Source organism: Amphibalanus amphitrite, unplaced genomic scaffold (assembly GCF_019059575.1).
Source record: "Amphibalanus amphitrite isolate SeventyFive unplaced genomic scaffold, NRLGWU_Aamphi_draft 000030F_arrow, whole genome shotgun sequence".
Classification (NCBI taxonomy): domain Eukaryota; kingdom Metazoa; phylum Arthropoda; class Thecostraca; order Balanomorpha; family Balanidae; genus Amphibalanus; species Amphibalanus amphitrite.
This window is the reverse complement of record NW_024881526.1, coordinates 1,441,160-1,467,151: the sequence shown is the minus strand read 5'-3', so window position 1 is coordinate 1,467,151 and position 25,992 is coordinate 1,441,160. Positions and strand designations below refer to the sequence as shown.

The 25,992-nt window shown below is 49.0% G+C and overlaps 1 protein-coding gene across 4 annotated transcripts in view; it reads left to right on the top strand.

Annotated features, from left to right (window-relative positions):
- The window catches only part of LOC122366881 (myelin regulatory factor-like), a 77,555-nt gene that overhangs the window by 19,417 nt on the left and 32,146 nt on the right, over positions 1–25,992 (top strand). For all 4 annotated transcript variants that reach the window (XM_043339550.1, XM_043339544.1, XM_043339530.1 and 1 more), the window contains exons 2-3: positions 14,582–14,675; positions 21,108–21,227. In XM_043339550.1, coding sequence (XP_043195485.1) covers positions 14,582–14,675; positions 21,108–21,227 — 214 coding nt within the window. The remainder of the gene's footprint in view (positions 1–14,581; positions 14,676–21,107; positions 21,228–25,992) is intronic.

The window sequence follows — 25,992 nt, the reverse complement described above, 5'->3', positions numbered from 1 at the left end:
TGGCGGGTGCTTGGGCTCTGTGGAAGGGCTTTGCGGTCTGATGCCCGCGGTTGCCGCCGTTGCTGCTGTGGTAGGGTAGGCGGAATAACGATTTGACTTTCGACTGTAGCGATTGTGGAGGAGCTGTAGAATTGATGGTGACGTTTACCCCTGGATCCGGCTTACGAGTACGGCCGTCTTATGGCAACGGGTCTTTTTTTTTGGTATGTCGGTGAATATGGTGTTTTAGTGTTTGGGAGACGAGCTGATTATAAGACGTCGTCCACCGTATCAATACTTCTAAACCCATGTGTCATATCATTTGTTGGCCGTCCTTTGTCCACATCACTAATGAACAGACACCATGTCATTTAGATAATCATCCGCGGCCCGGTATAACACGCCGCTCTCTGTGACGGCTGTGGCTGTCAGGTCACGGGCAGACCGGCGTCACGAACCGCTCTCCCTCGTGATCCGTGACCTACTCGTGACTGGTGACCCAGTCGTGAGTCGTGACCGGCCTGTCAGGAGCGGCCGTGGGCGGTGCCTCGAGATGCCGCTGTCCACCGAGTCAGGGTCAGTCGAAACTGGGTTAACGGACGCAGGGCGTTCGCGCCGCGCCGCACCCCGACCTGACTTGGTCACCGCTGCACGCCGGTCGGCGGCGGTTGGTCGGCACGCCGGTCACCTTATACGTACCGGGTGTCGTAGGTGTCGATCACTGACCTACGCTGCACAGCGGTTATGGATCCCGGTGGCGTGCGGTTGCAGTCGGCATTCATGGATGTCAAGTGTCAACTAAACAGTCTGAAACTCTGGTACGGGCAGTGGTTGGTGTTCGGTTGTGAGTTTCTAGGTTTGGCCATTGCTCGGCACTCCATTGCCTCCCATATTCAGCTACTGTTTTGTCTCTTTATTCACGTCTTCTCCTTTACATATTATTTTGTCGACGTCGGCGGATCGCTGCGCTTGGTCTGACGCGTGGCCAGTTTCACTTGCACTTTCGTGGACCACTGCCTTGCCTTTGCGGCACGGCACGGCGCGGCAGTGGTGAGCGCAGCGCTGTGCTGATGACCGGTCTCTGAGCCCCGTCCGCGCCATTCCCTTTGGCTGGAACTGGTTCTGCGGGTGTCGGGTCACGCGCGCTGGCACCGGCCGGCCAGCTGCACCTGACAGCGTCACACGACGCCCGCTGGTGGACGGGGATCAGCGAGACCATGGCCGCCGCGTGCTGGTATCCAGGGTCATTGGTCAGTAGTCACTGGTAAATGGTAACTGGTCATTGGTCACGATGTTGACCAATAACACGGAAGGCATTGAGCACTGGGTAATGGCACGGAATATAACACCGTGGTAATGGTATGCATGTTCAATGGGCATCCAGTGCCACTGAAAACACGATTTACACCCCATTGACACCTTAAGTTGGGATTACACCCACTTTACACCAGATATGCACCAGAAGTACCCCAACCTGATGCCCATTATACACCGTTGTTAGTCCCTGTTTGCACCCATGAACCTTTTTAACACCGCTCATACACCGATCCGCTAAATATACCATCAATACACCAGGCGAACACCCTCGTTGAAACACCATCTGTACACCTAGGTGATGCCCAGATCGGGGTGTAATAAGGGAATAGATCGGGATAAGAACTTTCTGGAAACACCCTTTTTTACACTATACGAACACCATCGTTGAAACACCATCTGTACACCATATGGCGATGCCCAGATCGGGTTGTAATAAGGGAATATATCGGGATAAGAACTTTCTGGAAACACTCCTTTTACACTATACGAACACCATCGTTGAAACACAACCTGTTTACCTAGGGCGGCGATGCCCAGATCGGGGTGTAATAAGGGAATAGATCGGGATAAGAACTTTCTGGAAACACCCTTTTTACACTATACGAACACCACCGTTGAAACACCATCTGTACACCATATGGCGATGCCCAGATCGGGGTGTAATAAGGGAATAGATCGGGATAAGAACTTTCTGGAAACACCCCTTTTACACTCATTGAACAAGGAAGCAACGCCGTTTTTCGCGCGCTTTCTAACGGCTGCCGACATGACGTCAGCGCGGCCGACCAATGGGAAGCGGCCTAGGCCCCTGCGCGGGCCCTCGGCCGCCGTTAACGGCTCAGTTTCGCCGTGACCGCGACTCAGGACGCTCCGACGAGGGGAGCTTCCCAAGTGCTAGGTGGTGAAAAGTGAAAACCTCTATTAAGTGGGCTGTGAGTGCGGAGTGCGACGCAGGATCTCCCTCTGGCCTAGCGGGACGCACCACGGTGCCTACCCGCGGCCAGATTCTGCCCTTCCAAGGAGCGGATGGGCAACGACTGCCCAGGTACGCCCTCCACATCGCGCCAACGACTCTCAGCAGCCGACACGCCGTCGAGGAACACCAGGAGCCAGGTGGCTCGCCAGCTACAGTTCGAGCTGGATCGATCCGAAGGCGGTGCCGGGGGCGCGAGGCCCACCCAGCCGGTGCTTCTGGGTGACGACCAGCTGGAACAGCTCGCCCGCCGAGTGGCGACTCTTTTACAGCCGCCCCGGCCGGGCCGCGCTGCCCAGCCATCGCAACCAGACTCGACACCTCGGCCGGGTTGGGCTTCTCAGCGCCCCATGGACGACCCACCTCCGCTGGTGCTCCCGCCGCCCGAGTTCAACCAGCAGTGGCGGAACTACCTCTCTCAACAGAGGCTTATCAACGAGAACTATCAAACAAGGGACCGCCAAGAAATCACTGCCACTGAGCGGCCCCCGGCCGACATCCAAGACCAGCAGTTCCTTCAAGATAGACTGAAACTGTTCGTCATAGTCGGCCACCGCGGCTGGGCGGCCGCGCTAAGTTTCGTATGCGCTAAGTTTAGTTATGCGTTTCGTTTTAAGTTTCGTTGTAATAAATGTTGCACCAGCTGGCTGACTTTGGTGACGGGTCTGCAAATGAAAAAGGTGGGGAGCGGTGGTGTTGGGGAGCGGTGCATGGATGGTGCTAGCCGGGTGTACCGTGGGTGCTAGGGGAGTGTAGAATAGGAGTAAAATGGGTGCAAAGAGGGTGCAAAACAGGAGTAAAATGGGTGCAAAGGGGGTGTACAACAGGAGTAAAATGGGTGCAAAGGTAGTGTAGAACAGGAGTAAAATGGGTACAAGGTGGTGTAGCACAAGAGTAAAAAGAGTGCACATAAGGTGCAAAGGTGGCATAAAGCTGGTTCAGGGGGTGTAAACCCGGTGCAAGTGGGTATGATACGGGTGTCATATAGGTTTACTGGTGGTGTTAAAAGGGTGCAAGAGGGGTGTATGAACGGTGTTCGACAGGTGTACAGGGTGTATGTTTGGTGTTTCGAGAGGGTTAAGATGGTGTTCTTCTGGTCTAAGTAGGGCGTAAAGTGGGTATCGTTTTAGACCACACCCCATTTACACCAAAAAAGGAATCATTTGAGTTTTGAGTGGCTGGTCACTCGTGATCGGTCACTTGTCACCTGCAACCGTCCGGTCACTGGTTACCGTATATCAATGACCAGTCGTCACTGGCGACGTGACCTTTGGTCACTGGTAACTGCTCAGTGGTCACGGGTCATGGATCATTGGTCAATGGAGGAGAAATGTGGCCAACGTTGTGGTCTGCAGCTCACCTTACCTCCGGGAAGGATTGACCCTTCCTTCGCCATAGTTATGTTAACGATCTGCCAGCGTATTTTAAAATTTCATGTCAATGTTGATAACGCATTTGTGTAGCCGAATTGTGATTTGGTGTTTGAGTTTGTTGTTAACTTGTAAAACAATGTGCTCGTCGTGACTGACACGCTTAGTTTGATCGTTTGTTTTGTTATTGTGCACTTCACACAGGCGTTGCTACCGTTAATTGCCTAACTCAGTCGAACTCGGTAACTGCTGCTTTCGGGAACACCCAAACGCAATTACTTGTCCGCACATCCTACGACTATGACATGCTCACTGCACAAGCAATCCCCTCCTGCTTACCTAGGTGGAAGTACCCAAACATGCTCAACTTTTCAGAAAACTGTTGGTAAAATGGAAATTAACTACTGGTGCTTTACAGTAACCTATGACATGACTATATGATTTACCACTTCTACATGACAGCTCAGATCCATTATTATGCACTTTTCATGGATTGGAACAAAAGCGCGACGAGGCACAAATTCGCTGTAACTTTGCGGTAACTTGTGAAATCCGGACATAATTAATGCACAACTGGAATCGGTGACTCCGCGGTGATATGGCTAAACTTTCGCAATAATTTACAAAATATTACCGTAAATTCTAAAGCAGTAACACTTATGAGACGATTTGGTTCAATGCAGATACTTTTTCGAGAGGGTGAATAGCTGTAACTTAGGGACTACGATTGGAAATGACGGGGGAGGGATACACCATTTGCGCATTTTCATTCGTGCTCAATAGCTGCACACCGCTCACTACGTACGGAAAGTTGGCTAACTGGGAAAATGTTTGCTTGTAGATGCTTTTGGTTTGTGGCGCAATTATGTGTGGCATGCGATGTGAAGTATAATCCGTCGGCACACCTTTCCTCCTTTTCTCTTATTTACATATGCGTGGTAACCATGATTGATGCGATAGGTAGCGTTTAAATTTTAGTGAAGTAAAGTTACTATTTAAAGGACATGATCAGGCAATTGATATCAGATGCTGTACCATATGCTCCCGCCTCCCGAAGTCTACTAGAAAGTGCCACCGCCTGTCCTGCGACCTTTCCCGTGTCACTGTTATCTTATGCCGTCAAAGCGCGCTGCTGTATTTGAAAGCAGTGCCGGTCTCAATTGAACAAATGCACTTTACTTTCACTGCATTCTGAGCTCTCGGTTTTCTTCGCGTGAACTGCGGTGGCGAAAATAGCGTCTAAACGCACGTGGCAGAAGCCGCCCAGGACCGATTCACTTATACCCGCGAGTCAGACGACCCCTGGAGGGGGGGGGGGGGGACAACTCGTGTCCTCCCCGGTCCGGATGTACGACCCTGGACGGGGGGAGACGGGGGGGGGGGCGAGTGAACAAGGAGCGCGCCCAGCAACCAGAGGAAGTGATTCAGATGAGGTCGCGCATGAACTGCTCGCCTATCTCATGATTCGTCCTTTCTGCGTATTCGGACGGAAAATATGCTAAGTCCATTGCAGAAAGAATTCAAGTCTCTGTGATGCTGCAGAACGATGGTTGAGACTTTTGTCTAAATTGACCTCGATACAGGGATCCAATTTAATGACCTAAAACAAACGAGAACGTACAAGGCCAACTGGCTTAACCCTATTAGTGGCAGGGGGGGGGGGTTGTTTTTATCCACCCCTCAGGTTTTTCGGGAATATCTCCGAAACCGCTGAAGCTACGATGCTGAAATTTTCTGACTTTTCCTAAAACTAAATTGGGCACATTCCCTGAAAATTTCAAGCTCATAACTTTACCAGGGGCGGCTCCAGAGCACTGGGAATTGGGGGGTCCTATTCGTGAAGCGAGTCATTTGGGGGAAGATCACGATGCTGCACCAGTTTTACGAACAGTGAATAAAAGGTATCATGTGATAACATATACAGTTATTGTGCATCCTCTTTTGACACGTTTTTGCTAAAATAGGCGGATCCAGGCGTCCAAAAAGGGGGGTTATGTTTTACCTCCCAACATAGGTGCCCTGACACCGCCTATGCATTACCAATACAATTTTAGTCGTTCTCTCATAAGAAAATTATAACATAACAAGACCATTACCACCCTTTTTAGAAACAGTACCAACAAAAACCTTATTTACTATACTTTTTGTGTACCCCCAATCTCAATGATCTGTATCCGCCTATGATTTTTGAAAATGCATATTTTTAGGATCCATGTGAATTCCTTGTTCATTCTCTATCGATCGGCAAAAGTTGCGTTAAGATTGGTTCACAAACCTGGCCGTGATAAACAGTCTAAAATGTATCTGCAATTTGCCCGTTTTTACCCCTCTCTACCCCCCCCCCCCTATTGACATTTTTTAATTTTTATTTTTTAGAAATGTAGATCACGTTGAGCGAAATCGAATGCCGTTTGAATTTTGAAAATCGGCCCGTTAGATCTCGAGATATCAAGGGGGGTCGTAAACAGCCCCCCCCCCCTGCCACTAATAGGGGGTAGCCAGGAGCCTGCCACTAATAGGGTTAAACACACTCTGGTTCCCATTCTCGGAAGTCCTTCCCTGGTTGCAGCACTATAGGTTTTAAGTCGAATCGTGTGATGGCTCTGCCATGTCTGTAACAAAGGGCGATGGATGGACTTTGGGTGGCCGCCGCCGGCGATGACCCAGTGACACGCTACGCGCTGCCGCCGTCGCTCACAACTTGGCTAATGGCGCCTCATCACTTCGAATATCAAAAAGGCGTGGGCCGACGCGCTCAATAATGGTAACCTTTTTGGCATGGTTCTGATTTATATGGCCGTTTTAATGTGATTTCATGATGGGTAACCTCTAAATGTAGCAACCGGGTGATTGTATCGGATCATTAGTCAAAGGAAATGCTCAGCCAATGGCATCAATTTATATTTTCTGGATGTAGCTGATTCCTAAAGGCTTTGTGAAACAATATCTGACAAAAGTAAATGTCAAAGGAATTGATCATGGATTGAATTAAACATAAACTTACTTATATTTACATTACACGCAAGAATCTTGAGTGCTGTAGGCGTGATAACGAATTATGTCTAAAAATTTGCTCTATATTGCCACTGAGTTTGCAATTATGTGCCGATTTTAATATTATTGATTTATAGTGTCACTCAATAACTAAGCCATTCCAGGCTCCGTCAACCTCTGAAACTGGCTTGGCTATCATACCGTCCGCAATAATCAACAATCAGCGAAACGCAACAAAAACGTCTGATTCCCGGGAGAAATCTACCGTGCCGGTGTCCGCTGGTTTTCCCCACTGACTCCCCAGTCGGCGGCCCCGCTCACTATGAAGGCGGTGTCGCCGGACCGGGGGCCCACCTCACTCGTGGTGCAGTGGTGGACTGTTGACAAACCCCACTCGCCGTGGCGTGTGTCTACCGATTGAGTCGCCGCCTACGAGCGGTGATTTCTCCCGGTGAACCAAGCCGGTCTCAGGGGCCCACTTGTGACCTCACGCTCCGTGGCCAATCAGGAACAGGTTGTCCCCGCTGCTCCCCGGGGACGTGGCAGTGTCGAACAGTTCACAATAGAGGCGTGGCAGGGGGCACTGACGTGTCAACTTGCCCGTCAAACGGCCGGAAATGTTTGATTACTTTGAAAATCTGATGATTAGAATGATTACTTTGAGTCCTTGTTTAATATGTTTTTTTTTTTTAAAGAAAGTTATTATTTGTGGCCTGAGATTTCCTAAATAATCAAATAATCGTTTCTACCTTGATTTGTGGGTATGTATCTCGTTTAAATATCTTTTTTCATATTCGCCTAGACATGACATATAATTAATAATGACATTTTAGCTTAACCATATTAGCAAAGTAGTGACTTGGAATGTCTGTTTCAAGAGCAAATCTTGAGAGAACTTGGTTCATCAAAGCCCGGCTTTATTAGATCCGACGGAATGTGTATTACACACTGTCACTGTGGTCTGGAAAGCAGCTCTGGTTTCTGGCAGTTCCGGGTTCACCTCCCTCTGCCCCGCCCGACCCTATCCGTCGTTTCCTCGAATTCGCCTCCTCTGGTGAACACGTTTGTAGCTCGTGCGCTGGAGATGACGTTCCGCCGCGTCAGCGGACTCTGTGGGAGTTGTGACGTCATTAGAGATATCCAGCCGGCTATTGGTGCTCGGATGTCGTTCTGTGTTAGCTGTGACGTCATGAGAGGCCCGCTGTGTCGGCCAATGGATATTTGTATCCTGCTATGACGTAGCTCGGACGATATTGAAGGCGTTTGGCCGGCCGGCTAACGGCGTTAAGTTTCTTCGCCAAATGTCAGTTCTGGATTATCATTACTCAATAGTCACCATATGGCGGGCGAAACGGAACAGAACTGGAGCCATGGGAGTCGACCTTCGCGCTGACATGATGTGACGAGAAATGACACACTGACTGATCTGTCTTTTTGTATGTTTTATCTGGCTATATTTCATTCGCACGATGACGTGTTTTATCTGCTTAGTAGAATCCTTACCTATCTGTGTTTCTTCCTTTTTAACATAAACTAAATTCCTGTGTCACTTACCTAATCGTTAAAAAAACAATATATCGATTATGCGCCCCTGTCGCTGATTGACTTATTGAACAATGTGTTTGTGTCGAATCACATTGAAGGCCGCGCTGAAAAACTGCACGACTTGTCTGCCTGGCCTTGACGTTTATCTGCAGCCGGGATGACCGCGCAGAAATCCGGAACACCCCACACCGACCGCTGTAGCTACCAGCTCGAACTGGATGAGACAAAAAGTGGGAGCAGCTAGAGAAACGACGGCAGATATGGATGTTTCGAACAATGCGGTGAAGCGTGGCCTTGGTAACTAAAGTCAACATGTGATTGGAATCTTGGTGATCACCAAAATGGATGCAATCACTGCACGATAAAAATGAGGTCTTTAAGGGCGTCAGACTTCTCATAAGTTCGCTTGTTTGTGCCCCATCCGTCCACTATCGCATCGATGCCTCTCGCAAGAAACTACTGGCCAAAATAGCGGACACTTTCCAGACTTCACAACCGTGATCTGCATCTGCCACCGTGCAACGTCACGGCCATAACAACGGGCAATCATCATTGATGACTCGCCACTCCCGAAAATGTTGTATTCCATTTGTAGTCACTCATGTCTTGGTGCAGCCCGGCAGCCCATTGGCGGCCAACCGCTTGCCCCTGTAGTTATCCTGCGGGCTGACGACCACTCCTGCCCGTGTGGCCCGTACTCCCGCGACCACTCCTGCCCCTGTGGCCGGTACTCCTGCGACCGCTCCTGCCATTATGGCCCGTACTCCAGCGACCATTCCTGTCCCTGTGGCCGACAGCATATGTAGACCGCCGCTCAGCCCCGGGCAATGTGGGCGGCGGCGGCGGCGGCGGCGGATTTCCGTCATTCCTGTGGCCGGCCGGCCCCGTGGGTGCGTGGATTCATTATCCGGCGCCCTAATCGGGGGCGTTACGTTTTCTGCGGCGCCGATCGGCCGTTCGCGTGCCCCGGGGCGCCGCGTAACGAGCGGCCGCGGCGCCGCCGCCGGCTCTCGGTGGCGATGACAGCGCGCCGACACGGCGGCTGGAAGGGAACGACGGAACAGAGGAACGGGGAGAGGTGGAAGAAGGAAAAGGTGGAACGTTATGACGATGTGATTGGAAGAAGTGGAAAAGTTGGGCAAAAGAAAAGGAGAGATAAACATATTTGATGTTACGACGATGGAAAGGACATGGAACGGTGAAATGAATTATGAAAATAATGTAGAGTGGTGGAATTTTTCATATGAACTGCTAAAAGATAGGGTGATGTGATAGATGGGAAGAGTGAAAAGATGAAACGACTTAACGATCAGGAATGATCAGAACGAAGCAATTGTGAAATTAGGAATGGAACTAAATGAATGCACGTTACTTATAGCAGAATCAAATAAATAATGAACATTGCCACTTGAGTCCAGGGGAATATGCGGCTTATTTAACGTGAAAGTCGGCATTGAATTAATCGAACTTAAAATTGGATAATAGTGTAACCACCAAGCATAAAGTTATTCAGCTCAGCTATTTACATAGTTTCCCTGTCGTCTATGAGATGATAGCAAAAAATGCCCTAGAATTGATCGGTGCTCTTCGTCGAGACGTACAGGGGCCGAGGAAAATCACACAAAAACGTGTTAAGGCATTTCGCAACATGCTAAATTATCCTATTGTAACAGGCCAAGAGGAAGTGATTTATATAATCACATATTCAGCGGAGGGATCTCTCTCTTTACCATCGGTCTCCAGTCGCGGTCAATATCGGCACTGAGGTCCATGGCGCCTGTATTCCCCGCTGGTGTCTGAAGTGTCGTTGTCGCTCGGTGTCGGCCCGGGTAGAGCGAGGGCCGCCGGGTCGCGCCGCGGCGCGGCTGTGCCTCAGCGGGCCGGTCTCCTGCGTCACACAGCTCGGGCTCGGCCCGGCCTTGCCGGTGGCGGGTCCAGTTGTTGGCCAACACAGACCGCTCCTCCGGCCCGGGATGTGTTACAGGCGGCCCACGCCACGGCCGGGTCGCCGAGCTGTGAGCTCAGAGAGCTGCCAGAAGAGCTACCAGTGCAGAGAGCTTCCAGCAAAGAGAGTTACCAGCGCAGGGAGCTGCCAGCCTAGAGAGCTGCCAGCAAAGATCTGCCAGCGCAGATAACTGTCAGCACAGAGCTGACAGCACCGAAAGCTCTGCCAGGTAGTTAAGATGAGCTGCCCGTCCATCCACAAAAGTTCCAACACACCGAACTGCTAGCACAGAAAACTGTCAGCGTAAAGCTGCTAGTGCAGAACTGCCAGCGTATGTAGAACTGATAAAGCAGAGTTGCCAGGCAGTAAAGCTGCCCATTCAAAGAGTTATCATCACACCGATCTGCCAGCTCAGAACTGCCTTGAACTAAAGCCGGTCAGTGGCCATTCATGGAGGTTTTCATTCACCCTGTCACCGTTCCACGGAACCGTCGATCCACTGAGTTTCCCACCCAAAAGTGCTGTCTGTCCATGATTTAGGAAAATTTAAGATGAGAGGCATATGACTTGAAAGGACGATTACAGCTAGGAAAGAAGGATAGGGACACTACATAAACACTTTCTTAAATGTCGCTTTGATTTACATAAGACTTTCAGTTGATTCATGCATGCATGTCATATTGCACAACTAGGTATTAAATCATCCACGTCACGCATTACCGTTCCATGTGATCACGGCAGCTCGTTATGCATATCGGCTCTTCTTTTTCAGCTTCATCACGCCCTGATCACGCTCGATATCTGCCAACATATTGCGACACACGTTTTGCGACTCTGGCTTTGATCATGGGCAGATGATGGCTAGTTTTTGTTCGTAAACACCGAGTTTCCTGCGTGCTTCCCTGGCCTGACTGGAGCACAGCTCGTGCCATTTGACCAAGTTATGTAAATAGTCGGCGAACGTTACGTAAACACGGCTCGCTTTCGAGCGGTCCGTGGTAGCCAGCGGCTGCCCGCTGCGTTGTGTGGTGTGCTGTGGTGTGTTGTGCTCTGATTTGGTGTGGTGTGGCCATACTGTGATTCAGTGTGCTGTGTGATATGAGGTGGATCGTGGGACGATGTCTGTGATGTGCTGTGCTGTGGAAACTTTGGTTGTGCTGTGGTGTGTTGTTGGTGATTACAACAGTACTATAACGCATGGTGGGATGGACATTAGCTGCATTTATGTATACTAGAGTTACGTGGGGCGGACTGGGACAACATAACCCGGAATGGGTGGTCTGCATGCATCGTTGATAAGAACTTGAGCAGACATCCGGTACGGGTTGGATGAGAAGGAACTGTGTAAGGAACCTGGAACGGTACGAGGTAGACTGAGCATGGTGCAGAAGGGGTTGATACAACGGGACGGAGAACCAGGATGAGATGAGAGAAGCCAGTGGACAGAGGACACCACCGGAACCAGACGAGACGGCACGTGGCCTCCGGCGCCGGGTGGCGACCCGTGTGGACGGATGTGGTACTACCGGCGGTCGGCGGTCGACTGCGGTTGAGGCTCCGGCAGCTGCGGGGACTCGGTACGACCCGCCGCTGTCGCCGCTGATGACTAACTACCTCGCCACAGCTCCAGCTGAGATATCCACGGCCCGGCCCGGCGTGTGTAAGCCACGTGAGAGGGAGTCGTGAGCCGGTGCAGTACGCCCGTACCACGTCCCGTCCTCTGGGCTCGGTCAGACACTTCACTCCTCTGCCGACCGCCCTGCTGCCAACGCGGTCATCAAGGACGCACTGCACCGCGAGAAGATGCGGAGAAAAGCTCGGCGTGTCTCCAGCGACTCGCGCTCCGCAGGAGTCTGGCTGTATGCTTACGTAACTGTGCGCGCTCGAGGACCCGCCCCCTGGCTGCGCGCTGTGGTCGAGATCGGGCCGGCGCGTAGTGCTAGCGCCACGTGACCTTGACACTGGTTCGAGTCCGCTGTAAACTGACCCGGGTCTGACAGCCGATCCGGCTCATGACGTCACGTGCAGTCCGTCATGGAACACCGCGGGGCGGGCTGCAGCGGCGTGTCTGATTTCAATCTGTCTGCCTCAGATCGGGCGAGGAACTCGACTGTTGCCGAGACGCCAATTCTAACTCAATGAAATGCTGATTTCGCAGGTATACTTTGAATATAATTGGCTCCTTGTGACCGAATTATTTGAATTCGACGCTATTTACATCTTCCACTTTCGTAAATTCATTAGGTTATGCATTTTCGCATAGGTTCTCGTATGTGTGCTGATATGCGCTCCACATCTGATACCATGTTATCTCGCCAAAAATGTTGCCTGCAGCCAACTGCATTCACCTGTAGCGAGTGTCGCCACTAGCTGTCACCCATCCGTCTTCACCTGTTCACTTTACATCCAGCTCATCACCTGTTCACCTGTTCAGTAATCACATCACCTGTTCACATCACCTGCTCGCTGAACTCGCATCCAGCGCAGCGCGACACCAGTGATAGTTGGCTGCAAACAATTTGCCGGTGCAAACATCCATTCGCCATGCTATAGCTTCATTAGCACCCTATTAGGGGGCGCCGGGCGGCCAGCCGGGCTCGGGTGACGGGGAGGGGTGCATTAGTCCCGGAACCGAGAGCACTTTTTCGGCGAACGGACACAAAGAGCCGGGCGGAGCTGACGAGAGCAGCCGTGCTGGCGGGGGCACGCCCTACGAACATGATGGTCAGCCGCCAAACCGGCCGCCTAATTTGGAAATGAATGGTCATCTCAGTTTATTGAAGCATCGTAGATAGTCATTGAGTCAAAATAGTATGATGTTCCGGCAAACTCAGTTGCAAATCAACCAGAAGTATGATTGTGAAGCGTCTTAAAGATGTCGTCCTTTCAAATAACTTCAAACGTTAGAGGAATTCTTTGGAATTCCTGTTGTCAAAGCAAGCGGGCATGCTTGTAGTACCTTGTAATCTTGTTGACAACCTCATCAAGAAGAGACATTCAGGTATGAAGTGCCGGCTAGCCTTGTCAATCAGACACCGTTCGTATCCGGGATGTCGTCTGTGCTGCAAGGCCAGAGCTGAACTTTATTGACGCCAAAGCTTCAGCCGGCATTTTGATGATCGTCATAGAAGTCTGTGAACTGGCTATAAACATTGGAGGCAGCTGGAGGGTAAACGTGGCCGGACGAATGCCGCCGTGGTCAAACCGGAGTGGTCTGGTGCCCGGACCAGTGACGCAATTATCCCGGTGACGTCACATCCTGTGTAGTACGGCTGCTCGTACAGATTCCGGCTCATTCCGACACATCTGTCTGGGGATTGCAGTGCAATTTGTGAAACGAGGCTGCGCATCACATAATTATTTTCTAATGTTGGATCAATGGCTGCCATTTTTGGAAGCCTGTGGCGCTTCGCGAGCACAAGAACCAACACACCTTGACTATTCTGAACACTACATGGTGTAGGAATGTTGAAGGAAATTAAGTGCGCTGTGCTGAACCTGCCACGATTTTTTTCATTATCTAGGAAACTACCTCATGACAGTATCGGTTTCGCGAGTTCTCTGTGCCCGGCGCTGCTGGCTGGTGATTTTTACATGCAGCTAATATCGCTTACAATGCTGAGAGAATGCACGTTTGATCTGCGTCCATGTGGTCGGATGCCTACAGTGCCCAACTAAGCTGAAGGTCAATGCACCCCTGGTCACAGATCTTAGAGTTAGCGCAATGCCCCGTCAAGTTCCATTGACCTGTCAAAACTAGCTGTGCTGTAGGTATAGTTAAGGGAACTCAGGAACGTATTGGCTCTGACACCAATAGTGAGCACGGACTCGTGGTTGAGCACGCGGCGTCGTGGTGTGGCAGAGTGTTATCCTGTGGCTGTAACATTCCTCAATTGTTACGGGATTGTTCATTACAATTATGCCAGCTAAGCCATGCCACGATGTACTTAAAAGTGTTGCTCGATTATGAAAGCCTTTGGGTACCACAGATTCACAGCAGAGCTGAATGGAGTTTTTTCGTCATCATGTAGCATCATGCACAATATGCTGATGAATGGGCATGAAGAGGAAAACAAATGCGTTCACGAATCATAAAGAGGACAATCGCATTAGCTGTTCTCACTTCTCAGTTACATGCTGATGATAATAAAGCCAAAGTGCAGGAACGAAACGCAATGCCTACCTCTGACAAACCTTGGCTCGGGATATCTGGCAATAGGACATAGGTTGCAGTGTGTTGACATTGCTAGCTCTACCTGTTCTATTTTCCTGATCCGCTTATATTCTTATATTATCTGGGTACGTTATTTGCCAGCATTGTTCTATCTTCTGTCCCTGTCCCGTCACATTATAGTGGCAACCTTCTCTCGCTTGATGTCATACCCACTCAGTGTATCGAAGCCTTGTAACTCCTGCTGAATGCGGCCCTACAACTAAGCCTTTTGTCTGTGCTTTCAGGGAGAAGCGATCTCGTATCGGGCATCGATAACGAGGGATTAGACTTCAGTCAACTAGAAAGCTACATCAACGAAAACATCGACGATGGACCCCCGTAAGTAATATGCTTTTTTTTGCATGACTACATTACTGCAAGATAATCGCAAGAAATGTATTTCGCCAATCAATGGTAGTATTACAGGGAACACTCTAAATTTGCGGCCGTCGTTCACAAGCAGCGTTGTCCACTAAAACCCGGGCGCTGCCGGCCACCTCTCCCCACACCTCATATTGCGGCCTTTGATGGACGTCTGGGTGCCTGTCGGGTGATCTGGGCCGCCCCACACTGCCCCAGTACCCTGACCGCTCGTTGGGCCGCCCCACACTACCCCGATACCCTGCCGCGCCGGTCCACACTGGGCCGGGGGCCCGGAAAAGTGCTAGAAATTATTTGTGATTGAGTTGATGATCTCAGCGACAAGCAAACATGCTAAAAACGAAGTGGGGCTGCTTAACCCTCGCCGGACCTGTTGTCGGACCCCCACCCCCACCCCCTCGGCCGGCCGAGGGGGGAGGGTTGGTACGACCCCTTTTCGCCGTTTCGCCCCTAATGGAGCTAGAGCCTCGCGGAAAAAACAAGCGTGTGCGCCGTTTCAAGACGGAACGATTGATACCCGATTTTAAGGTCCCATGTCAACCGGTAACCTCTGAGGTGAGGTCAAAAAGCCCAAGGTAGGGTTTGGTTTTTGGTAAATAATTTCGCATAAAATGGTCGCAGAGCATCGATTTTGGCACCATCGTGTTTGCCTGGCTCAGGCGCGTCGAATGGTATACTTTTTGTTCGGGTGAGGTCAACTTAAGGTGTTGACCTCAGGTCAAGGTCAGGTCAGCACCCCCAGGTCACGAAGTTGGTCGAAAGAGGTCATCTCGCATATCATTCGATTCGGGAGGTCTTCCCGAGTCCATTGGTGGCTTTCCCGAGTCGCTGGCTCAATTTGATCATGAGTTATTGACAAGAAACTCCTATGACCGTAGTGACGTCATAAATGACGTCACGGAAGGTCAAAAATGCAAAAGTAAAGCATCGGATCTTGCAAGGAGTGCATGAAATCACGATTCCGTGTGCTTGAGATAGTTTGAGATCATTCCATGCGCAAAAACAACAGTTTCCTTATCTCCCCATTTACTTTTAATGGTGATGTCACGTGACCTCGAAGAGTAGCAGGCATTAGCAAAAATTGCGAGTAGGGCATGACAGAAAGATGATTAGTGGTTTCTATGGCACGGTCATTTTTAGCGGCTCGAAATAACATTTCTCAAAAAGTCTAACTTAAGAGCAAGTTGTTGTTGATTATCACTTACTTGTGTTTGGGGGTTAATAATGACTGAATTTTTTAGTTTGGCCCAAAAATTTTGACAGCATTGTGTGCGTTGATCAATTCTGAGCTCAGGGACATATATTTTATTCAGATTATAAGCCTTAGTTTTTCACAACTTCCAGCGCTATAAAGAGCGCCGGGCATGCGAGGTGACAATTGCCCCTACATCATGTGGTTTACTGGCGCATATCTCGAAAAGTAGCAGGGAAAAGCAGCAAAGTACCTATATGGAACGAAAGATGAGTAATCAGCGGCTAGTATAAGATGTTTATTTTTAGCCGCTCGAAATAACGTTTTTTAAAAGTATATTTAAAATTTAGATATTATTTTTATTTAGGTCTTGCAGCTGCTTGCAAAAAGCTAGCTTATCTTGCAGAAAAGCGATACAATATGTAAGAATGTTGTTGGTACAGTGAACAACAGTGCCCTGAACTAGTCTGACAGAAAATTGCGTTCAAAACGACAACTGGTCAACTAATAAATATCAACTAAAGATTAGCATTAAAATCGGCAAATGTGGTGGCCACTAGCGAGTCTAAATAGTCTTGTGTTTGGTGACAACTGACCACCTCAATTTCGACCTTAGGGCAAAAATGGCATCGGAATCGTATTCTTCGATCAATTTGGGATTAAATGATACCTATTTTGTTCATATTGCGGACAGTCAGTTTGGGGGAATTTCTAGCGCTTTTTCGGGCTGCCGGCCTACAGTGCGGTCTCGCGGCTGAGTGGAGCGTTATAACGGTACCGGAGTGCGCCACTGGAGGTCGGCGTGGTGTGGAGACTGATCCCGCTCCACACAGGGTCGGGCAGCCGCTCTACCGACCCGCCGCGCCGGACCGGTTCCTGTGGGCGGCCCGAGAGCCAGCCTGTTGTGAGATGGATGTTTACAGTGATCAGAGGAGCTCAGGATCAGAGGAGCTCATGCTACTGTCGCTTGCTGGTGTGCACAGTTGCACGCATAGAGTGGCCAAGAAATTGTAATGCATCATTTTTCCTTTTAAAACATTAATGACATTAAGTAGGTATAACAATGTGGCTGCATTGTTTTTCTCTTCAACTAATGCAACGTTGTTTAACGGCTTGCACATGTAGCTAATAGCTATTCTGTCCTTAAAACGCAGTCGTTCTTTTCTATTGCCATTTCGGCTGCGGCACCAGTCTGATAACCCGTTGTTTAATCAATAGGGACCTGCTCGATCCCGCTCTGTAAGTTTTCCAGAAGTTGCTGTTAGCCTGGTTCTGATTCATATAAGTGCCAGCTTCTTCTGTTCTTTGTTCGGTGACACCATTATATACGTGTTGTGTAATTTAGTTATTATCTTAAATAAACAATGGGCATATTATGCATTACTCACAATGCTTTAGTTCTTATCTGCACTGCGGGTGTACATAATTTGAGTACAAATGTTGAGAACCGCACTATTTGTCGGGCATTTTTATCTCCAATCTGCTCTAAAATCATTGACGACCTAGTGCCGCGCCCTTATAACGCCTTCATAGTGGTGCACCATCTGATCATTCTGATGGGGTCTCTGGGGAGGGGTAGCGGGGCTGATTATTAGCACGGTGCGCGCTTTGTCGGACAGCTCGGCCTCGAACCCAGGGGTCAATAATTGTTTCGCGTGATTCCGCGGCTGCCCTGCGCGCGCTGATTTGTTTGTGAGGTCCAATTATAATTGGCGGTTTATGGGCTGGTCTAAATGGTTGTGGCCAGCGTCCGTACAGCTTTAATTATCCGCTGGGAGGGGTCAGCGGTGACGGGGGACGCGTACCTATAGGGTGCGCGCTAGAGTCGCGCCCCGTATATACAATATACATACTGGGGCACATGACAGAAGTGCGCTCAATCTCAACAGAGACCAACGATTGGTAATTTCACATGCTTGCCAAACTTAAACACTTTTTTTAAATGCTTCATATTTTACCCATTTAGGAGTTAAGGTCTTGTGTTAAAAGTATCTCTTTTGTGCTCTTTTTTGGATGCTTGACATCTTTGCAGGACGAAAGGTGAAAGCCTCCGCAAATTTTGTCTTTTTAAGTGACTAAAACTATATGCAGAAGTATAACACATGAGTTTAAATGGAAAGTGTCAATATTTCTCGGTAATACAACGACGCTTTCTACTGCATTCCTCCTCCGCCTAAACACTGGTTAGCCTCCGTGGGTGACGCTTATCATGCATATTTTACGTGCCATTTTGCTGCGTATGCCCTTTTCACCTACTGCTGACACTCTACCCTGGTATTTACCATAGATCCAATAATAGTTACTGCGTTCACAACAACTCGGCGCAGCGGCATGCCGGCGGCGCTGATTGTGGCGTAATTGCGGCAAATAGGTGCGCGGAGCGGCGCGAAGCATTCCCACGTTGTCGGTAATGTAATGTACGACATTATTAATCGCGCTTTGTCACAGGACATTGCACGCCCTTGTGCCCTGCCCGTCGTTTCCCGCTAGAACAGATGATTATGGTCATGAGGGGCACCAAAGGAGCATAGATCAACGCGACAGGGCAAATCTGACAGCTGCGAATAACAGCTCTGGATTGCGTGCTGATCCAGGATTGTACTCGCTACTTGCTGATGATTGCGTTGGCTATTTGCGCTGTTTGTTGACGTAATGCTCGTGTGAAGGTCCCATCCGTTATAGCATAAATCTGCTGTCAATCGATGATAGTAACTATAGTTTAATGGTATTTTATGCATCTAGTAATGTTCTCAGCCTTTTGATTTCGGCCTGCGCCCTCTTTTGTCCTATGTACTGAGTATCTGACTATCTTTGCAAATTATTTCATGTACCGTAGTTCGGCGTGATAGGTAGATACAGGGCCAGGGGAAGCCTGCGCCCTGCACAAAACATCCACCGTAAATTCGCGGTATCTGGTGATCTTCGCTCACGCACATGCACGCACACGTGCAGCGCTGTCCACTCATATCCCATCCATCTGTCGTGCGGGGGGCTCCCGCGGCGCAATCGGCCGATGCACAGTGATAGCACCACCCCCGCTGGGTGCTCTCCTTTGTCGCTCGCAAGACCACAACCCGGTCACCATACATTACCGCTCATTGTGCGTGGCGGCCCGGGCGAGGACAAAAGGGCACCTGTCTCGGCCCGGGGCGCCCTCCCGCCTCGGGCGTCGCCGGGTCGCTCGGGCCCGTTGCGGGATCGATGCTGGTTTTCTCACCTGTGCCGATCCGGATTGCCCTGAGGCATTGTCTGCCGCTGTCCCCGCCGGCGGTCGGTGATAAATGAATGGCGTTCAATCAGCCGACGAGATCGTCCGCTATTGATCGCCGTGCTGATCAGTGATCAGTGCTCAGTGATCAGTGATCAGCGCGGCGTGTCATCATGGACGGACGGATTTGGGAATTTTTGGCCTTAGTGCGCCGATTTTCAATCATAGTTGCATACCTTTTCAACCGGCTTGAGAACGAACTGTGGAATAAATGTGCGTCAAATAGTCAGTGCATTGCGATGTCTTGCTGTTTGAGAACGCATTGAAACTAACTATTTGAAACAGTTTATTTTACTCTTTGAGAACGCATCGAAACTAGCTTTAAGACCGTTTATCTTGCTGTTTGAGAACACATCGAAACTAGATTTGAGGTTATGGTTTGCTCCATCAGTTTCTTTAAAAACAGTCCGAGCAGCAACTATACACTGCACTGCAAGTGACGCCCTGTGAAATTTCCTACCCCGCCACAAACGCGGATACGCGACGTCTCATGTCACGCTCTGTTGACGTAAAGCCCTCATTTTTTGCGGATTTCCGCAAACCAAGTGTCGTAAGAAACCTATCACATGCGATCTAAGCGCGAGCTCGAATACGTTTGATTTGAAGCAAATATGGCTTTAGCGGCTTTAGCTGCCGGTGACGCCACAGCCTAAGTCACTGAACGTATGCTCCCACGTCATATGTCGTGTGCAACCGCCTTCAAAGCTTCAAAGCTCCGCTAGTTGCAAGGCCTTTTGCTAGCCTATAGCGGCAAAATTATCCTAACAATGTTGCATGGTCAGGTACCAGTTTGCATAAGAAAATGATTTTTTTACTTGGTTGTTTGTGTTTGCCATCCTATCCTAGGCTGTTTTTTGGGCCTGGCAGAATTTGAAATAAAACTAGAATCAGTTCCATCTACATAGCATTATTCAAACATGCTGGCGCATCGCTTAATAGTTATCGATGACACCATAAAGATTTAGTTTGCAGTTACTTTGCATTTGCAGCAATGCAACTGCCTTCTTCAGCTTGTGTGTAAAATGGCTGTGAGCGCCGAGGTACAAAAGCAGATTTTTGTCTCATACACCAAGTCTTCCAACTTACAATGGGACCGTTTGCTGCTGCGGTTTTGTTTGTGGCAAACGCTAGATAGCACGACATGGGTTTTCCTTACCAGCGTGGTTCTAGTAAAATAACACTGAGCCTCTCGTATTAACAGGTCGTGGTGGTATATTTCAGTCTGCATCCCTGCGCAATTTTCTCAATGAAACCAACACCTGATTTTAGGAAAAAGGCTTTCTTCGCGACGGCTGTTGTTTGCGATTAGATTTTCCGTGTCGTATGTGTACTTTCCGAGATCAAAACCTCAAGCTTCTTTAGCTGCCATTTCAGCAAGGTAGGTATCTGGTCCTTACTAGTGATCGTCCCTGGTGATTTTGAGCCGTGTGACGAAACTCTGAACACCTCCGACGTTTGGTCGGTGAAGCGGGCGCTAGGGGCTCCGTGAATAAATAAGGCCACCACCAGCCAATCACCGCCGTTACCATGGCAACCACCGGCCAAGATTGGTCGATTAATTTGCATGACGGGACGGCCAGTATTGTTTCATAATACGCGGCGCGCCTGTATTAGGCTAATGGCTGGGTGAGTTTGCCACCGCCTCCCAAAGACAGCCATCAGAGGCAAATGACGCTGCCGCCGCCGCTGCTTGGTCGGCCGGCGTCGCGAATGCATTAGTGTGCGGCGTTTTTGGGACGAAACTGCAAAACCGACACTGGCGCTGGCCGCTGGGCCGTGATGGATCCGTCTCTGCAAACAATTTCCCCTCTGACTAATTTGCTCTTATTTTTCGCCTTTGACTACTTCGTCTCTGTTTCGCCCCCAGCTATCTCGCCTTCAAATACTTCACATCGGACATTTTCGTCTGACTTTTCTATATCTCTTTCAGTGAGTTCGCCGATAGCCTGTCCGGGCCGGACACCACAAAATATGACCAGGAGCCGGGCGGACAGCAGCGGACAGGAATGCCGACTGGTTTCCTCTCCTGCAAGACGGGCACCTCACAACCGTGAGTGTCTTCGGGGAAGTGGAGGGGCGGACGGCAGGTCGGAACTGTCTGACCGGGCCATCGTAAAGTGAGGCCGCAAGTTTGGGGTGCGGCAGAGTCGTGATCGTGCAGCTGGGGTGGGAGAGAGGGGTTAGATCGGACAGAGAGGGTGTCGGGTGGATAGAGGAGGGAGCGCAAGGCTGGGGTGGGGAGAGAGGGGTTAGATGGGACCGGTCCAGCGTTCGATGGGGAGAGGAGGGAGTGCGAGGTCGTTGTGTCGGGCCGGACGAGGTCGTCCGGGTGGATCGGGGTAGATATAGGAGCGGCAGCGGTGTTACAGGATCGGGGAGTGTCGAAGGCAACGGATGCAGCTCAATCGTAGTTTGTACGCCATTGGCTCGGCTGCAATTGCAAGCCAATTTACCTATGAGTTATCACACGATGATGAGGATTAGACATTTTGTTATGCATTAGTTTTATTCTTTAAATATTAGGCTCGGAAGTTTCCTTGTATTTAGTCACCCGGCAAGCATTTTGTGAGGTTCTTGGCTTCGCAGTGAAGGAATGTGACCGGCTTCAAGCTCTGAAGTGAAAATCAGTTTGAATCGCATTTCAATTTCTTTTACTGACAATTAGATCTGGCAAGCCACCATCACATCTTTCAAAACAGCTCTGATGTGATCAAACAATCCCACTTTTGTGCATCAATCTTCGTGAACATCCGAATGCCGCGTGATTGATGCATCACCCTGTGGCCACCGACCCGTCCTCCGATCTGCGGTCTCTTATCGCCCTTCAGATGCAGTGCAGGGTATCCGCGGGCCCTTGCGGTCACTGGTCAGTGGTCAGCGGTCACTGGAGTGGTCACACATTCGCGGCCGCAGTTCTGACATAGGTCGTTGCTCATAACATGATCGGTGGATGGCTTACAAGGTGGCAATGCTCGATAAACAAACACACGGTAATACGACTCCGGAGCTGACGAGCGACCGATAACCCGCCCATGTCGGCTCACTTTACACGCTGACGAGGTCCGGCTAGCACAGACCTATTACTGTGGAATGTGGATGGGTTTTCATAATATCAGTCGAACATAAAGCTGGAGTGATCTGCACTGTAAAAAATATTGACTAGCCCCTCGTCAAATGATTCTCAACGCTAAATGTCGGGGGTACAGACTAGTTTTGCATCCTACTTTTGACACACGCTGCGAGCCCCTGGCTTGTTTTGTGTTCGTCAGATGACAGTTACCAGGTGTCGGTTAGTTTTTACCACGTCCCAAAAATAGCTGGAGCGTTTCTGCCTTGTTTTGGAACCAGGTCCTCGTTAATGCTGTGTATGATAACAAAGTACCTAGTAACAATAATAACGAAAAACAATGTCAAAACGAGGGCGGCTTGTTTGGTGACGATGTTCAAAAGAAGCATCGTCTTGTTCCTACTTAACGAATGAAGCTCAAACTAGGTCAAAACTAGGGGCCCAACTAGGCCCTAATCAACCCATAGTCAGATGACCAGCAGATCCTACGCCGCCCAATCCAGTCATCGAATTTGCCAGCGAATTCGTTTGAAGACCATCATATTATCAAATATCGGTGGTCTTCAAACGAAATCCCTTACCAGTTTGATGACGAATTCATCCGGCCCATTCCAGAAACGCTCAAGATAAAATGAAAGTGTATTTCTGAAATAACGTGCTTTCTTGCAATGCACCTTTCGTATATCAAGCGAACCTTTCACTTCCAGCGCCCGTTTACAGTTATCAATCGAATCAGAAGCATGCACATACCTATCGATAGATCTGAACCTAAGAACACAGAAGACATTTTGTAGAGTACCTGTCTGAGCCTATGCAGTGGAGCCCGTGAGCCGCCCAACCGCAGCTGCCTCATGAACTTGATGATAGGTCTGAACCTCAGATTGGCCAGAGCTTGGCCGTCAATAACCAGCTTGTTTATATCCACAGTTGTAGTGACTTAGGGTTTGGAATTTGCCAAACCTAAGTTTTGATTACCAACAGAAGTTTTGTACTTCTTGCACTTGCCTTTTCTTCATAACCATGGCGGAAATCGTCGTAGTGAAACTTCAGTGTTCCGTTAGCTGTCGGTTCTTGAGAGAGTTGGCCAGGCCGGACACCGGGGGCGGCTCCACAACTTTCGAAAAATTAAACCTAAGTCCTATTGCACTGCATGGAGAGCAATTCATTTAAAATCGCTCTTGTTCCCCCCCCCCCCCCCCTCCACAACTTTGCAAACGTCTCTGCGCGATTTGGTTGAGAATAATGGCTTATGGCAAGTTATTGAATCAGAACGTCGATCACTGCAGGTCATATATCGGCAAGCAATTCTTCATAACTAGACACTGCACAAATGGAAACGATACAGGTTTGCCCAGTGATAAACACTCGCACTTCACAGACGCGCGCACACCCGACCGAACGCGGCACGGCACAGCGCAACTGGCGCCGGGAAGCCGGGAACGCATTAAGTGAAGGATTCACAGGTGCGCAACTTTATTGCGAACAATAAAACCTACCGCAAACGATTAAAAAAAAAGTTTTAGGGCAATCGGAAATACAAATGTATTGAATTATAGAAATAAAATTGTCATTCACCTTCCAAATAACCCAACAATTTATTTGCCGTAAAAAGTGTCTGGAAATGGAAAGTTGCAAACATGATTCAGCAAGTAGGGAAACGCAGCAGCTACCTGGCGAATAATCTCAGGCTGGTTTAGTGACGAGTGCATTGCTACGGCTTGTTCCGCACCCTTCACAGATTACTATGACAAAACTACCCCTAGTATTTTGATCATCCTGAGGCTGGCTTTCACCTAATAATTTGATGAGGGTCTTCCTCGTTTCGGATTGAGGCGAAAACAAACGTCAAACAACCTTGATAGTTAATTCAGCACTTCAAAACAAAGGTACACCTAGGGTATCATTACAATACCGGATCATAACGATCTGGATAGTTCTCAGCCTGTAAGCTAACTAAGCGGTAACTAGTCAAGTGGTAGGTACCGGAAGCATTGACAACCTGGCAGTGTGAGAAAAGTGGTTTGACGACCTAATTTCAAAGAACAAATTTCTTCCGACTGGCGGAAGAAAATGTTGTGAATATTGGAGCACATTGCTCTAAAACGAACTTTTGGCAGTTTTGCTGACAAAGAACCATTTAGTCACCTACCAAGAATCACTAGTTGATTGATTGTTGTGTTCTGTGTGTGCTTTTAGAAGCGTTTGTTGTGATAAAATGCAGCAGCAGAATAAAAGTTGTCATTTTTAGTAGCTAAGATCTCCACAGAACAAAATTTCCAAGTGCAGGAAAATTGAGAAGCGGGCCACTTTTCTGACACTGCAACCTGGTGACTGTTTCGAGACCCTTGTTTTGACACATAGCTCGTCAATATTTTTTACAGTGTGGAAATAGTTAGAACTAGGGTTACCCGCGTGCTCCGCAACGCGAAGGGGGGATTTTTTTTACCCGTGGGTATTGGGTTGGTCTGTGTCGATTTGGTTGGTAGATATACATTTCGTTCGATTGCTTTTTGACGGCCAAGCATTTTGTAAGAAAACAAAAAGATACATCGCATCGAGGTGCCCGTGTCGTATTATCATGCGTTCTACCATGTTCTACTTTAGAATGATTCGAAAACTGGCGTGAAGTCTTTTGAGGGCCATCGATGAATTTCGCTTAAAATGACAATGTAATGGTTTGGAACATTTATATTTTTAAGAATACTGTTGCTCATCATGCAAAAATAAAGACTGAATCTTGGACAGAATTGAATGCTCTTTCCAACGGTGCCATTTTTAATTGCCAGAGATACCAGATCATTGAGCAAAACCCGTGTGATTAATAAAGTGGCAAAAAATTTACAAACACCATTTTCTCCTGTGATTTGCACCACCTTGATTTGGATCAATCAGCTTTTCACAATTCTTATATGAGAGGCGGTACCTTTCTTTTGCAAATAGGCGTTGTATCAACTCGCTCCGTTTAACGGTCACCTAAAAATAAAATCAATTCCAAAATCCCTCAAAAACCGCAATTTTTCAAATAAAAGTGCCCTCTCCGGTGCACGTGGCGCGTGCTATCCTCTGCATTGCACACCATTCAATAGCCCGTTCAATTCTGTACACGATGCTGTTTTCCCCGTGCCGGTCGGACCCCTGGTCACCAAGATATTGCACGGGAACTGGACCCGTGTCGGCCAAAATTAGCCGTTTTCGCCCGATTTCGCACGCCGATTTATACATGTAAAGTCTATGACGCGAATTTGCACTTTTTGAGCACGCGTCACGCGCTCCCTATCGACCCGATCGAGCTGAGACCCCTCAAAGGCACGTCGCGCATCCTTGATCTATAAGTTGTGCAAATTTCACCGGGCTAGGTGCAACGGTCTGGCCTGTAGTCCACGCAAAGCACGACCAAGTTGGGACCTCGGTAACGGACAGACGCACCCTCCTCAAATACACTGTAAAAAAAAGTTTACCAACTAGTTAGTTATCCGGCCACTTTTCACTAACCATAGGCGTGTAAGCAAAACACGCATTTCATGACTAAGTGTGTTTTCAATTACACGCAAAAGGTTGAATAGCGTGTTTTGAAACACACCTCCTAGTTTTCGAATATTTGCCAGGTTACTAAGATAAGCCGTGTAAGCGTGTTTATTGACTATCATCGGTGTGTTTTGTTAATAACTAGAGACGTGTTAGGTAACACATGTGTTTGTCACACGGCCACTTTTCACTAGCTATATGCGTGTACGCAAAACACACATAT